Source organism: Raphanus sativus, chromosome 3 (genome assembly GCF_000801105.2).
Source record: "Raphanus sativus cultivar WK10039 chromosome 3, ASM80110v3, whole genome shotgun sequence".
NCBI classification, from domain to species: domain Eukaryota; kingdom Viridiplantae; phylum Streptophyta; class Magnoliopsida; order Brassicales; family Brassicaceae; genus Raphanus; species Raphanus sativus.
Window position 1 is genome coordinate 10,945,323 of NC_079513.1, and position 15,566 is coordinate 10,960,888.

At 33.9% G+C, this 15,566-nt stretch overlaps 3 protein-coding genes and 1 pseudogene across 3 annotated transcripts; 2 read left to right on the plus strand and 2 right to left on the minus strand.

Annotated features, from left to right (window-relative positions):
- Nucleotides 1-434: 434 nt before the first annotated feature.
- On the minus strand, nt 435-3,001 carry LOC108848093 (glucan endo-1,3-beta-glucosidase 14). Its single transcript, XM_018621508.2, has 3 exons — nt 2,757-3,001; nt 1,630-2,660; nt 435-690 (listed from the first exon to the last, which is right to left on the minus strand). Exons 1-3 carry the CDS (start codon nt 2,812-2,814, stop codon nt 607-609), a joined length of 1,173 nt encoding a protein of 390 aa, XP_018477010.1. The 5' UTR covers nt 2,815-3,001; the 3' UTR covers nt 435-606.
- A 6,331-nt stretch (nt 3,002-9,332) lies between these two features.
- Nucleotides 9,333-9,797, minus strand: LOC108846858 (ferredoxin, root R-B1-like; annotated as a pseudogene).
- A 1,152-nt stretch (nt 9,798-10,949) lies between these two features.
- Nucleotides 10,950-14,138, plus strand: LOC108845118 (uncharacterized). The gene is made up of 7 exons (XM_057006311.1): nt 10,950-11,840; nt 11,935-12,498; nt 12,593-12,670; nt 12,779-12,835; nt 12,923-13,272; nt 13,350-13,431; nt 13,521-14,138. The coding sequence occupies exons 1-7, from the start codon at nt 10,950-10,952 to the stop codon at nt 14,136-14,138; spliced, it is 2,640 nt and encodes an 879-aa protein (XP_056862291.1).
- Nucleotides 14,139-14,579: 441 nt separating this feature from the next.
- On the plus strand, nt 14,580-15,083 carry LOC108845119 (uncharacterized). Its single transcript, XM_018618383.2, has one exon. The coding sequence runs from the start codon at nt 14,580-14,582 to the stop codon at nt 15,081-15,083; it is 504 nt and encodes a 167-aa protein (XP_018473885.2).
- The last annotated feature ends 483 nt before the right edge of the window (nt 15,084-15,566 follow it).

Below are 15,566 nucleotides of genomic sequence, written 5' to 3' on the forward strand. Positions count from 1 at the left end.
ATCCGTTCGCTATAGCAACCGAGTTCTCGTTCGTGACCCGATTGCCATCACGATCGGGTTTTTGCCGTGGTTTGAGGTCCGTTATCCAAGTGTTTGAACCTATCGCAAAGCTACGATTCTAGGATGCTTGTTTGCGGAGGTTTGGTCCTTTGATAACAAAGTTCCGTTTGATTTTAAGAACTAAATATATGATTACAAAAAAAAATCTAAATATAAAAACTAAATTTTTCTGAAATTTTTTAAACAAAAAATACATCCGCCAGTCATAGTCTAGTTAAATTATAAAGCTAATTTAATAAGGAAATTGATTGGATGAACTGGATCCTAAATGGATATTTCATTATTTTTATTATTTAAGTACGTTAACACGGAAGTTGTATTTATTCACATGGACATTTTACCATAATTAATAAAATCTTTTTTTTTTGGTCAAAAATTAATAAAATCTTTATTTAAACAATTTTCCAATTACGGATTAAAACTTTGTTTTTATTGTGTATCTAGTACATGACAAAGAATTGTGTACCTCACCTACAAATCTACAATACAACAATATATTTCTTGTAAATAAAAATCTGTTAGGACAGACAATGACACAAGCTAAGCTTATCTCATTCTCATTTTGACGCCCATATCAAGTATCATCCCCGCTACAGCCAAACTCATCACGGCTCTCCACACATTCAAGATCTGCACAATCATTCAACATCCACATTCTTATCAATTATTTCATCACTTAGATGTATTTCTAATGTCAAAAAGAAAGAGGAAAATATATATTCTTAGACTTCAACCATAACATGTAAGAAAATCATGACTACAAAGAAATTAAAATTTCACTAGATTACATCTTTTTATGCTTAGTTAGAAAACCACTAACAGACTTATTGACAAAAAAAAAAAACCACTAACAGAAAATTATACGCATAAAATAAACTTCTTAACGGTAAATTAGTCATAAATTACGGATTACGAGTTTTGGGATAAATATATAAAATTTATATAACCTTAGAAGTTTAATAGCTATTCTCAAACTTTTAGTAAAACCTTTACATTTTTTTAAATAACAAAACTACAGAAAAAGCGTACTTTTATTAGTTAAAATTTTCTAATTCGAGAATACATCTACGGCAAAGCTTCCGCCAATGAAACTGATTTTTTTTTTTGAAATTAATATGAAACTGATTTAAAAAATAAACTCATAATAAATGTAGATTTTTGCACAAAAAAGAAAGAAAAAAAAATTCTCAAAAAAAAAAAAAACTGTAGGTTTTTTTGGTTGAATGTTTGGTTTTGGTTAGAAAATTCAAATACGTAAGATTGTAAACTCTTAAGCTAGAAAGAAAATGTAAGGAAAAAATCGTTTGATTTCTAGAAAAGAAAACTAAGTTCTTTTTTTTTTTTGAGAAATGAGAAAAACTAAGTTCTTCAAATCTTGATTGCATGATTAATATTTATAACCAAAAAAGGAGAAAATTTTAATGAAGAAATACTACGATTCAAGGCTTAATTTCTATTGAATATAGAAAAATCAAGATTTAAAATGTAATGAGAGAAACAAAAAAAAATTATCAAGATTTAAGAATCCGACAAAGAAATTTGAAATCTTTTGAATAAAAAAGGATTTACCTTGATTGTAGTTGCGCTTGAACTGTAGATAATATCAGGGAGATAACCCTGCAAACCGACATTATAAACGGGTTTACCATCTGGATAAAACAATCCATAATTCCTCTCAGAAATAGGACCCGGTTTAAGATTCTCATTGAAAAGGGCAAAAACGTAAACATCAATCGGAACAGATGGCTTCGCCGGAGTTCCTTTCCTTGCCTGAACCAACCTCAACAAGTTCCCATTATAAAGCGCCGCGTTCTCCGGCGAAGCTCCGATCTCATTCTCCTCTCCTTTAGAAGGCCATCCCGTCTCCGAGATCCGAACCTCAACATCTGTATGTCCCAACGTTTTAATAGCAGAGTAAAGCGCGTCGACTTGCGCAAACAACATGTTGTCGTAATGAAGATTCGTGTTTGAATCAACCATCCCTTGGTTCGGCTGAAACAGAGCGTACTCTAACGGAATCTCTTTAGGACTGTCTTTATAAGCAAAGAAAGGGTATGCGTTGATCAAGAAAGGAGATTTTATCTGAGAGTGGAAATCAAGAAGAGGTCGGAGATATGGAATGAACTCTTCTTTGAACGATCCAGACGAAGGAGGATACGATGTCTGAAGAATGTCTAGTGAATGAGCTGATGTTACTGTTACTTGTTTCTCTAAACCGAGATTGACTAAAGCAGAGTAAACCGCCTTCATAGCCGGTAAGAGACTTGAGATTAGGACATGATCGTTGGTTTTGAAGATTTCGTTTCCGACAACGATTGAAGTTATACGTGTTTTTGAGATGTGTGGTTGGAGTCGTTGCTGGATCCAACTCTGAGCTTTGGTTGGGTCAGTTGACATGTTTTGGAGAAACTCGTTACCTAGTCCGATCATGAAATCGACTTGGGAGTTAGAGAAGGAGAAGAGGACGTTTGGATCTGCGTCGTAGAGTTTAACTCTTGTGATGTTTAGTGATCGGAGGAGAACTGCAACTCTCGCCGGAGATGGGAGGTTGTTAGCGATTTGGCCGTAGTTGATTCCTACTCCTTGGCCGTTACTTCTCACTGATTTGTAAGAAAAATGGAAAAAAAAAATCTCAGTTCAAATATTTTTGGAAAAAAAAAGGTTCTAAAAGATTACAAAGTGAAGGAGAAAATAACCTGAGAGTGTGAGAAAAAGGAGAAGAAATCTGAAGAACGAGATACTGCGTGTGGCCATGACTGATGCAAAGAGAAGAAGAACTCTCTACAGGCCAAGCAAGAATCTTGTTTAAGACCTCTTCCTCGTTTTTGCTTTGAGTTGGTTTCTGTGTGTATTAATACAATTACAACACGGTGGTCTTGGGAAAGAGCCAACTGTTCTTCTTACTCGTTGTCCGCGTTTGTAAAAAAAAACTCGCACTGTGCGTCTCTCTCACCAATGCGTGTGTATCTACATTATGTACCTCCCTTTTAAAATAATTGATATAAAATTCATTCAATATTTTTTTCGCTTATTATGAATATAATGTCCGCACACTTGTGCAGATTAATTATCCAACTAATTCAAATTTTAACATTTTTTAATTTCATAATAGATTATTTAATTAGTTCAAATATTAAATTAATTAGGAGTTAGATTTTACCTTTTTATTACAACACAATTTAGATAATAGTTTGATATTTGTAAAATCTTTTATTTATTTTTCTACCAAATATCACATGTAAAAAAGTATCATCATCATAATAACCTAATAAAATTTTATTAACACTTTAAAATAATATAAATTATAAATCTACAAAATAAACTGTAAGTATCAATTATCATTGAAGTTTATGAAATCAAACCCATGTACATCAAAGTAATAATTGCATTTTATATGAATTTTCTCTTCAACGAAGTTTTATATAGTGACACATATTGATAAATCTACAATAATTAACAACATACTTCAATTTAATAAAACAATTATAAATAAAAGTAATAAATTATATATGTCTAATAAAATCTCGACTCATATATTGAAAATATTTATTGAATAATCACTAAACTGTTTAAAACTTAAAATTTGAAAAGTTATTTATTAAAACTAATGACTTAACTTAAATCAGGTAATATGACAAATAAGTTTCTAAAAATAATAAATATGATAAATAAACAAAAAACCTAAAATCATAGAGAAAGTAAGTAAAACTACAATTATTTAAAATATGAAAATAAATAAATTCACAATTTAAATTAAAAATATGACAAATAATAAAAAACTAAATTATGGAGAATGTGATAAATAAACAAAACTAAATTATTAAAACAAATAAAATAAGAAAATTAAGTAAGATTATTGAAAATATTAAAAATAAGCAATAAACAATGACAATACCTAGGTGTTTTGTCAGCACATGCGGAAATCAACTTCTTATGAGTACTTATTAGTTTATGTCATATTAGTTTAAAACCAGCACAATAATTTATTATTTATATTTTCAAATAGTTAAATCAAACATAAAAGTATTTATATATGTCAAATATATTTTTATTAAATATATACTTATTATTGTGTTAAAGTTTTTAAAACACTCATATCTTAAAAATAGTTTAGAAAATATCTTTATATAAATGTTTTTGCTTGCTAATATTTAATTATAAATTTTTGTATCTTAATTTTAACTTTTATAGTAAAAAATATTTTTTTCAGATAGCAACACAATATATATAAGAATTATCTTAATTTTTAAATTTTTGATAATATATATATATATATATATATATATATTAATATATATATATATATATATATTATTTACTCTCAATTATTTAATATTTAATATAGCATATAAATTTATATTATTAAAATAAAATTCGTTTTTAATTAAATATAAACTCACTAAGTGTATTTTTAAATTAATAAATTAGTGAATCAGTTAGAAACTAATAATAAATCAATAACCTAGCTAAAATCTAAAACTTCAATATGACAAATAAGAAAAACTAACTGAATTTTAATATAACATATAAATTTAATATTATTAAAATAAGATTCGTTTTAATCATATATAAGATTCATTAAGGATATTTTAAAATTAATATATAAATTAGTGACTTAGCTAAAAAAATAATGAATGAATGATTTAACTAAAATCTAATAAAAATATGATAAATAAGCAAAGTTACCTAAAATCATGGAGAACGTGACACATCAGCCAAATCACTTCATAAATAATAGTATAGATTTAGTGTTAAAACTGAATATATATGTGTGTTTTGACCCTTATTATATTTTTCCCTTATTATATTTATTATATAAAATTGATATTGTAAAACATTCTACTCGTTGTTTGTGAAATGAAAGGCTCTAAATCAAGAAAATGGCAATAACAAAAATCATATTCTATTACCAGTATATCGAAATGTTTTTTGCATCAAAATACTATTCTATTACTTTAACAAAAGGTGGTTTAGAAATTAGATCGTAATTAAACAACCAACAAAAAAACAAATTCATATAAATAGTGTGTGTAGTCTTAACTAATAAATTATTAGTCCATTGTTCGTAGATGATATACAATTTTGAAGTCTTGAACCGTTTCCTCTAGAACAATTAACTCTTTCAATTCATAGATAAACTAGTCATGTTGTTGGATATTGAATCAATGAAATTATATCATTGGAGTATGTTTTTAAAATTTGACATACTGCAATGATATAATTTCATTGATTCAATATCCAACAACATGACTAGTTTATCTATGAATTGAAAGAGTTAGTTGTTCTAGAGGAAACGGTTCAAGACTTCAAAATTGTATATCATCTACGAACAATGGACTAACCGATACTTAACGTTCACTTTCTAGATATCTTACTAACTGCATATCATTAGTAACTGTAGAGATTTTTTCGTGATCTCCTATATAATTTATCATTGCAAGTTCTTAGAAAAATACATTTTTTTTTGATAATCCAGATATCCTAATTATTTATGGATAACTGATTACTTATGGTTAACATTTCTATATAGCTATGGATTTTCAGTATCGTTTTTGTTAGAATAGATAATCTTTTTCTTTTGTAAAAGTAGAATATGTAATCAGTAATCTAAACTGGTATACACACTAGAAAAAGGGAAAATTAATGGGTATGAAAGCTTAGAACATAATATCCATCTTTTTTAAGCTGTGAAAACACTCCAAAAATATTAAACCAAGAGCACTTGGCCTAGTGGTAATGAAACTCCAGTTGGAGTGTCCGTCCTGGGTCCGAGTCGCCTTGGCCACCTTCCCGCCTATAACCATGCGTGCCCGGATGGAAGGCTTCGTGGGGATTATTCTGGACTTACCGCCTGAGAACCCCCACGGTTATCAAAAAATAAAACACTCCAAAATTACATTATACATAACGATACGCTAGTCCTTCACTGTATTTGTTCATTAATAAACGTCACAGCGAATTTAATATGGTTTCTGGATTATCAGAAGAAAAAAAATGACATGTAGTAGCCGATTTACTCTTTCTAACCTCGATAGATGTATCATCCGGCAATAAAAACGTTTATTTATTATCTACATGTGTATATCTAGCCAAGCATTTGTTGTCATTACTTTATGGCTTTTACAGCCAACTGATAACGAATTCTACTAGCTTCCATTCTATCTCGTACATGTATATCAAGGAGGAATAACCGAATAAGTAGGTTTGATGTCGATTCAAATAATATAACCAAACTGTTCTACCTTCCATTTATGGGAATATTCTAATTGGTGTATATTATTAAACAACTACAACGAAATGTCACTTGTAATGATTGTTTTCATTGGGTCAATTTACGTTATAATTTGACTTCTATTTTGGAACACAGATACAGGATGTTAATACATATCTGTTTTTTTTTTTTTTTTGAAAGAGTTAATACATATCTGTTGTTTCGCTGTTGATATTTCTCTTATATTTTATATTACAGACAAGTATATATCCCCCTAGTCACTAATATTATTACTCTCTCCATTTTTAAATATGTGTCGTTTAAATATTTTTTATTCAGATTAAAAAAATAAAATAAATATATGTAAATTGTTATTAGTTACACCATTTCTTTAAACTAAAGTTTTGTGAAATTGACCCGAAAATCGTTTTTATAATAATCAGCCCTCAAGTCAATGTTTGATGGGCTTGTATCCAGACATGATCTTGTTTCTGACCGATAGTATCTGAGATAAATAAAATTTTTATATAAAATCAATGAAGATTGTGATTAATTTTCTAATGAAAATAAGTATAATTTATATTAGAATTATAAAATGATATTTTTTGTGTAATAAGAAAAAATCAGAATAAGTCTTACTTATTATGAAACAAACGGAGTACATCAGTTTTTGCAGTGATCATATCTATGTGGTTGTTTTATAATCCAAGTCTACGTGCCATTAGATATTTTTATGTTTCTAAAGTATCAGGAGATATAAACCGACATGGAAACAGGTTTTTACGTACGTGAGGACAAAAATTAAATGTGAACATTTATATTATAGAAGGATTAATAATTGTCAACTTAAAAGTTAACACTCTCCTCCGCGATTCTTAAATTTAATATCAAATACTCGAAAACCACTGGCGGCTTGAACTAAAAGCAACTTTCACGTTTCATACGTTCAAACCATCTTCCAGTTTTTATATATTGATCAAGTTGTACTTGCATCACATATCAAAATAAAATAAACGAAAAAGTTGGTGATTGGGGGTCGTTGAACTCTTTGAAAATTAAAAAAAGGCGCGTATTTGGGAGATGTTTTCTCGATTGATTTGAGTGAAGAACTAGTTGTTTTTAAACGAACAGAACAATAAGTGCAGCCCGTGATATTTGCATCACCTGAGCCGTCCTATGAAGATCCACGTCTGACCAGATTAACTTGCACCATGTTGTAGATCTCTTGTAAGTTTTTCTTCTGTAATCTGCATAATTGTAATCTATATAATCTTTCTCATATCATAATTGTAATATCATAATAAATTAGCGTTAAAAAAAATGTAGTCCGTGATATTCGCATCACCTGAGCCGTCCTATGAAGATCCACGTCTGACCAGATTAACTTGCACCATGTTGTAGATCTCTTGTAAGCCTTTTTTCTGTAATCTGCATAATTGTTTAATAAACCGCTCTCTCCGGGACTTGAAACCTGGATTTATCTGCAAGAAACTGCATAGCCTGGGGTTCGAACCCTAGACATGGGTGTAGAAGCCTTTAAACCTTAACCACTAGGCTAAGGTGCTTCCACTGTGTAATTTAGACTACAAAATCATTTCGAAGGTACATTGTCCTGAAACGGCTATTATCTAAACTAATTTTTGGAAACACAGTCTATTTCTGGGAGATTGATCTGAGATAACATCTTTATTGTTCAGAAAATGTTTCATGGTATTAAGAACAAATAATTTATGTAAGAAAAAAATTGTGGCTATTAAAACAGATATAAATAACACATATGAAAGAGTAGAGTAGATTTTTGTCAAAACAATGTTGATAAAATTGGGGCTTGCCCAAAACTAGGTATCTCGGATTATGACATACATATAGTCAGTATAGTATATGATTTTAATTAATGAACAACCAAAAAGATGACATATTGTACCAAATAGAGGTTTGTGGCAGGATGATCCATTATCATTTTACTTATTTATTCCGTGTACAGAAGCTTTAATATCTAATATCAGAAAACATTAAAAGAAAAAATTATTAACAAGATTAAAAATAGCACGGGCTGCACTTATATTACTGATAATAGTCTTTTCTGTAAAGAAAATAAGTAGGAATGTAGAATAATTTTACAGATCTTGAAATAATATGAGAGGGCATCGGGGCAATATATTAAAATCCATAACAAAAAACACAATATATATAGGGGTTGTTCTTTTACCCATCGCAGCAAACAACGAAGAATATAGTCTATGTCGCAAAAAGTTACTGCTCCAGTTCCTGTATAACGATTTGCTCAAGGACGGTTATCATGGGAGAGAAAAAAAATTGCCTCAGCCACCACTGTTGTTTAACTCATTTTTTTCTCTGAAGTTTCTCATAAGCATTTCGTACCAAGGAGAATTTAGGCATTTTTCAGGACAAAATTGTTTGTTAACAATAATCCCAGAGTTATAGAAAATGGAAGTGAACTTGCAATGGCACATACATGCATAGCAAAGCGGTCTACATTCAGTTTTATGCTTCGAAAGTTGCAGATTCTCATACATAACAAACAATCCAAAAGACAACATGAATCAAACTGTAGAATCTTTAACATCACTTCTGACGAGTTAACCCTTGAATTAGATGCCAAATCGGTAACATGAAGATACATAGTTGAGATACTCATGACTTTCCTTTTTTCTCTTTGTTTTTTCCTCTATTTTCCACAGCTTTCCTTCCCATTACTGTGTATGAAGTATCTAGTGTACAAGAAGACATAATTGAGGTATAGTCATTGTTTAAGAATAGTTGAAGTATCTCGTTATAGTGCAACTTGAATCAATTTTGGATTCGGTTGAAAGGTAGTCCTTAACGGTTTGGTAGCCTGGATACTAAATATTCGACTGTGCAAAGAGATGATGAACACAAACCAATTAAAAACCACAATGATTAGTTGACACTAAACAATTTATTAACAAGTACCAACCCAGGCATATCCTGAGCCATTTTCATACAAATGGCACAATATAAAATCACATAAAAGACTGAATAATAACTCAGAATAAACAATTTGCATGACTACCAAGACTTAAAAGAGTTCCTCTTCCTTGTGGGTATGGATCACACAGTCAGACTGTGGGTAAGCCACACAAGTCAAGATATAACCTTTCTTCATGTGATGTTCTTCAAGAAACGAACCATCAGACTAGTCAACTTTCCCTTTCTCGATCTTACCTGCGCAGGTGGAACACGCACCAGCTCTGCAAGAGTAAAGCAAGTCAAAACCTGATTCTTCAGCCGCATCCAATATGTATTGGTCTTCTTGAACCTCAAATTCGCTTTCTTGTCATTCTGGTCCAATGAACTTGACTTTGTATACTGCTGACATGGTGGCACCAGAATTAGTTGAGCATTTGAAGCCAAAGGATCTCGAGACTTTATTGATTGATCCAACGGAGACTCGCTGGCTCTTGTTAGTAATGAGCTTATTGGTTGGCTGGCTTCTGAGAAGCGCCTTAGTCATGCTAGTGGAAGAGACTCCCACGGTAGCCATTTTGGCTTTTTCAATTCACCTGCAATTCCCCAAGTTTTAGGTTTAGGGTTTTCTAAGATTAATCAGAAACGTAAGTGATCTTTTACTCAATAGTGGACAAAGCTTCACAAATACAGCTCAGTAGATGAACCCAGAAATGAGACATAACAATCTATTTCACAGTGCACAACACTGATGTCATGATAGGTGGACATTCTTAGCTTCTAGTACTCATGTGATTAACAAATCAAAATTGTTCCAATCAAATAAGATTCAAAATGAGATACAATTGGGCCAATATGCATCACAAGTAGCAACTGAACCAAAAGAGTAATCTCTTTCAATTGCAATACTGATGTTAAATCTATTATATGAAGCGTAATGAGAAGATGCAATCTTGAAAGCTTTATTAGCTCTTCATTCGATGTTCCAAAAAGACATGAATAAAGACAACTAGTGGAACAAAATTACTTGGAACCATAGATTAACTGTAAAACAAATTAAAAAACGGTAAAAAATCACTTCAATGTTTTATTTAACCGATTTTAATTTACTTTTGTAGGAAAAATTTCAACTAATAAGTTGGATTTAGCATCTGCATCGCAATATGACAGAACATCAGTAACTATCAGATTGAACCGTATCTGAAGATTTTGGATATGTCCCACAAAGGCACGAACGAAAACAACAAAATCTTCAAACATCTCATCAGATCAAACTTAGAAATAAAAGCAGAGAAACAGCGAACAAGTTGAAAGGGGAATGATTTATAAGGGCAGTGTGGCTTTTGGAAGGCCGTTAAGGCCTAAGCTTCTCTGCTACTATTTGTTTTAGAGAATTTAAGAGCTACACCAAAAAACTCTTGCGTATTTAGCATACTGCCAAACCACATGAATTTCGAACTGTGCTATTTTGCTTATGACCTTCCTACCCCTATAACTGTGTTGACGTTTAGTGACAGTTCGAAGGCGAAATCTTATAGAAAATCATCAAAAATCTTTGTAGATTCGGTGATATCTTCTATTGGCTTCTCAAAAATATGGAAATCTTCTCTTGTCAGAAGAGTAACAGTAGTAAGATACATATATTAGACAGGCTATCTTACTATCTCCACATCGCTTTATCCGATAATACCAAAATCGAAAGTACTATCGACAGAAAAACCCTAGAAGAATGGATAAAGAGAATTCGGGAGCTCCGCCGTGTACTATTCCGGAGAGAATTTTCAAAGCTGGTGAGGAACCAACCGGTGTTAGGGTGACGCCTTACCACAAACCTTGTGGTATCAGACAAATTCTAAACGCCCTTGAACCTGAAGAAATAGAGAAAATTCGAACCTCTCCTTTCGGTAAAATGGTAGAGATTGCTGAGAAGCCTTCTTTCTCCGGTAGATTTGGTCGCTATATAATCTCACGACAGTTGAAGGTAGCAAAGAAGCATGAAGTGTGGTTCATTTTCGCTGGGAAACCTATTAGGTTCTCTCTTCGAGAGTTTGCTATAGTAACAGGGCTCAGCTGTGGAAGGTTTAGGAAACGATCAAAGAAAAGATCGAACAGGAACATTAGCGAGAAGCCATACTGGGGAGAACTATTTGGTACTCTCAAGGAGATCCCGGTATCGTCTGTCATCCGTATGTTAAAGAAGAAAACGGTGAGGGGAGATTTGCGTCTCAAATATGCATATCTCGCTTTGCTATCATCTGTCATACTACCAACGACCCATACACCTAAGATGTCGCAAGATTATGCTGAGATGATAAAAGATCTTGATACCTTTTTTGCCTATCCATGGGGGAGAGTCTCTTTCGATATGCTGGTCAGTAGTATAAAAGAAAGAAAGGAAGTTTCGCTCTCACAAAACACCATTGCACTAAAAGGATTCGTGCTCGCATTACAGCTAGTCATGGTTGAAGCCGTACCTGCGCTTACAGAGGTGGTTCAAGACGGGAGCTCTTCTGGTTCGGAAGATGAGATCCATGAAGAGGAAGACACTATAGATGACGACAATGCGGAGAAGAAAAGTATCAGCCCCGGACATGCGCGCGATACAGATGCTGCTGGGAAGGTATGTTTTAGAACCACCTTGCGTTAACGAAAAATAACTCATAATTGAACATGTTAGTTAACTATTTCTCTGTTTTCCAAACAAACTTGACCAGGCGATTGTTCATTCAATTATCTTTCGTGGGGAAAAACCAGTTACACAGAACGAAGAGTTGGAGTGGACAGATGACGAAGGGGATGCATCAGTTGATAATTTGTTCAATCTGATCGAGCAAGGGTATCCATTTACACATTCAAGCTTCACAGGCGGTTTAACAAAATTGGATGTGATTAGGCTGCGGGAGGAGAGCAAAGCGGAATCCCTCCACCGAAAGACTTGTAAAACAAAACACGGCCCTTCCTCGCAAATTCCAAGTGGTTTTGACATAGAGCTTATTTCTGCGGTGGTGAAAGATAGTCTGAAGGACGATTTTACAAACGTTGGCACTCTACTCGCTGCATTACATGAGTCATCGCTGTCTTTCCAAACACAAGTCCTCACTAACCTTAGCCAAATGTTCACCAAGGTAGATGAGTGTAATGAGAACATCGCTTTGTTGACGGAGGATAGAGCGAGACATCCTTTTTTTGGAGCTCAAGGCTCCCATGGAAGACCTACCTCAACACCCGCTACGGAGAATGCTGCCACACAAACAAATGTGAAATTTCCCAGCGATGCTGTAAGTAATCTTATGGCCGGTCAATGAAACTTATATCCGGTTAATATATGAGTTTTATCAGTAATAAGAAAATTTTCATGCCATTTTATTACAGGGGCTTAGTGGGGGGGACGACATCGACGGGCATGGCCCTCTTGGTGCGTCTGCTAAGATAGATGCACCAACAAAAATAGTAAGTTTATGCCACTTCATTAGTGTAAATGCAATATGGAGTTTTTTTCTTACAGAGGATACTCCGATGAGTTTTGATACAGGATGGTAATGCAACCCAACTGGTAAGGAGACAGTAGCAGAAGAGCAGTGTGGCAACCCTGGTGGGGAAAATAGCTCTGACTCGGTATGCATTTTCTTACCTAACCTTTATATTATGAATTTCATAAATGTAACGTCATACTGTCTAATATGTGATCTATATATTGAACAGAGTCTTGACCCGGCGTTGTTGTTTCCAAAGCCTACTTTCTCTTTAGGATTAACACAGGAGGAACGTGGGGTGCTTGACAAGGTTGTCAGTACGTGTGTAGGTGGTGTAGACGAGGTGGGTGCAGTTGCAATAAGCGAGGACATTCAGCATGAGAATGAGGAGGTTGCATTTGGTTGTAGGAAGAGTAAACGACCGAAAAACCCCCCCAAGTCCTTAGTAGGAAATTATGAGTGTGATAAACGGTTTTTAAACATTGCAAGACAGGGTGTAGCATCTTCAAACAATCCGGGTGTTAATATAGACTACTCAGCAAAGTTCTCTATTCTCCTTGACAAAATAAAAACACCATTGTAAGTCTCTCTTGTTAATTACATGGATAAAAGTTGACATAACCGGTTGAGTGAATCATGTTACATATCTGCAACAGCGCCATAAGTGGTGATAAGTGGACGCTTGATAGCGTAGAGCTTTACGAACTAGTGGGGAGAGCAAAACCCATGCCTGCCAAGGTTTATTTTCTTCCTTTAACCACCCTTATTTTACCGAAGGCGATCGGCCTTTCTAATACAATTTTGTGGAAAATGGTATTTTTATGCAGGTTGTTGATGTCCTCATCTCCCATATCAGTGCATTCTTCCGAATTAATTCAAACCCCAACCAGCAGAGTACATGCGTCTTTCTTGACACCCACTTTGTTTCTGAAATATGTAAGGTATATTCCAAGTTTTCAAAGATGTCGAGGAAAGACAATTTCAGATTTCCTGACACTGTCTTAGACGTTGGGTTACAAAAGAGTGCATTTGTGGAGGCTCAGAGATTTTATTTTCCGTTCAACCTCGACCAGAAGTACTGGGTAGGAATATGCGTCGATATGAGTAGCTGGTCGATTTATGTCTTAGATAGTAACATATCAATAAGGACAGACTACATGATGAGTAAGGAGGTTAGGCCTATCGCACAGATGTTTCCTTATTTTGCGTTGCACTTAGGAAAACCTCTGCCCTCCAAAGATGTGAAACCTCTAGCGATCGAAAGGCCTCGATGTTTTCCACAAAACGATGCCCTAGCAGACTCTGCCCTATCAGCTATACTGTTCATTAAAGCTCACGCTTTCGGTGGTGCCGATGCTTGCAAAAGCATAACAGATGATGTTCTAGACACGGAAGTGGAGAGGCTTGCCGTCACTCTCTATGAAGAAAATGTTGGGTCCCTTTGAAAGTCTTATATTTTTGCTTTCTACTACCTATTGTACTAAACCTTTGTTTCCATTAAATGTATTTTGTGTTCGTTTTCATTCGATGAACTAGTTTCGTCTTCTTCCCTTCAATATTATAAGTCACAGTTGGTGCATGAAATTATCCTTGTCAATGGAGTTTATGTGGCTTGTTAATAAATTCTTTTACCTTAATAAAGATATATTACGCGGCTAAGTTTTGCGCTCATATTATGTTAACTCAATGAGTAAATTGTTGTGTTAATAGAGGAGACTCATGTTAAGAAACAAGATAAAGAACTCAACAAACACGTGCGATATATCATGTTTAACCACCTTCCTAAACATCTTCTATATAAAGGCTAAGCATCTGTAACCCTAGACATAAACCGCAAACCACATTTCTGAAAATTCTCTCATCTATTCTTTGCTCTTTCTGTCGAAATGCAGACATCACAACAGGCCTCCGGCGGAGAATCATCATCTTTCGTCAACAACGAGAACATCGGCAATACCGGGCCCCCTTGTCGCTGTGGAAGATCTACTAAGTTGCTGAAAGCGTGGACAGACGAGAATCCAGGACGACGTTTTTTCTGCTGTGGTGTTCACGGATTCTCGTCTTGGTCGGATGCGGAGGAGCCCCATGGTTGGCAGATGACTAGTCTACTGGAAGCTCGAGACCAGATCGAGCGGCAACGAAGTGAAATCCACAAATTGAAATCAGAAATTAGGGTTCTTAGGCGGCGAAGAACCCCACCGCCGGCGGGTTCCGAAGACAATCTGGACTGTACTAGGGCAGGAGCGGATCAATCTGAGGAGTACAATCAATTAGAGTCAGAGGTGCTGAAGGTGAGTGAGAGAGAGAGAGTTTTACGACAAGTGCTTCTGATTTCGTGGGGAGGTTTTCTTGCAGCAACCGCCATCATCATCAGCATGACTAAGAAGTAATTGTCGACAAGTGTCCGCCGCGAATCTATTTCCGTTGAACCCTATCTTTAAGTATTTTTATGACTCTTGTATTCCACTCCTAATGTATGTGTTCGGAGTACCGAGCACCTGTATTTCAATCCCTCCAGGTTGTTGTTGTGTAATATTTGGAATATTTTGTCAATGTTATTCAAACTATCTTCGCAATTCGAATGATTTTCTCTAGATATAAGAGGTAATTGGGTAGATAAAGTTGTCAAGCTAACCGGAAAGGAACCGAAAATAAGCAATGATATTACATCAGGATATAACATTATTTAGATGGAAAACCCTATAAATATACATAACATTACCATAGTAATTATAAGAGTCTGTAATTATAAATGGTTAAGTCAGAAGCTTACACAGCTATAGAACAATATATATCGCTATTATCAAAAGTTCTCACGTAAACTTTTATTTCCTGATTAGAGTAAATGCTTTTGTATTTTGTTTTATGGGATG

What these genes read in the sequence shown, in the direction of transcription:
- LOC108845118 (XM_057006311.1), top strand. Translation starts at nt 10,950, where the DNA reads ATGGATAAAGAGAATTCGGGAGCTCCGCCGTGTACTATTCCGGAGAGA. An exon ending in TAGATGCACCAACAAAAATA is followed by an intron (nt 12,671 to 12,778) that starts GTAAGTTTATGC and finishes CCAACTGGTAAG; the next exon opens with GAGACAGTAGCAGAAGAGCA. An exon ending in GGGAAAATAGCTCTGACTCG is followed by an intron (nt 12,836 to 12,922) that starts GTATGCATTTTC and finishes TATATTGAACAG; the next exon opens with AGTCTTGACCCGGCGTTGTT.
- LOC108848093 (XM_018621508.2), bottom strand. Translation starts at nt 2,814, where the DNA reads ATGGCCACACGCAGTATCTCGTTCTTCAGATTTCTTCTCCTTTTTCTC. An exon ending in CCTTTTTCTCACACTCTCAG is followed by an intron (nt 2,661 to 2,756) that starts GTTATTTTCTCC and finishes CTTACAAATCAG; the next exon opens with TGAGAAGTAACGGCCAAGGA. An exon ending in CAAGCGCAACTACAATCAAG is followed by an intron (nt 691 to 1,629) that starts GTAAATCCTTTT and finishes ATGATTGTGCAG; the next exon opens with ATCTTGAATGTGTGGAGAGC.
- LOC108845119 (XM_018618383.2), top strand. Translation starts at nt 14,580, where the DNA reads ATGCAGACATCACAACAGGCCTCCGGCGGAGAATCATCATCTTTCGTC.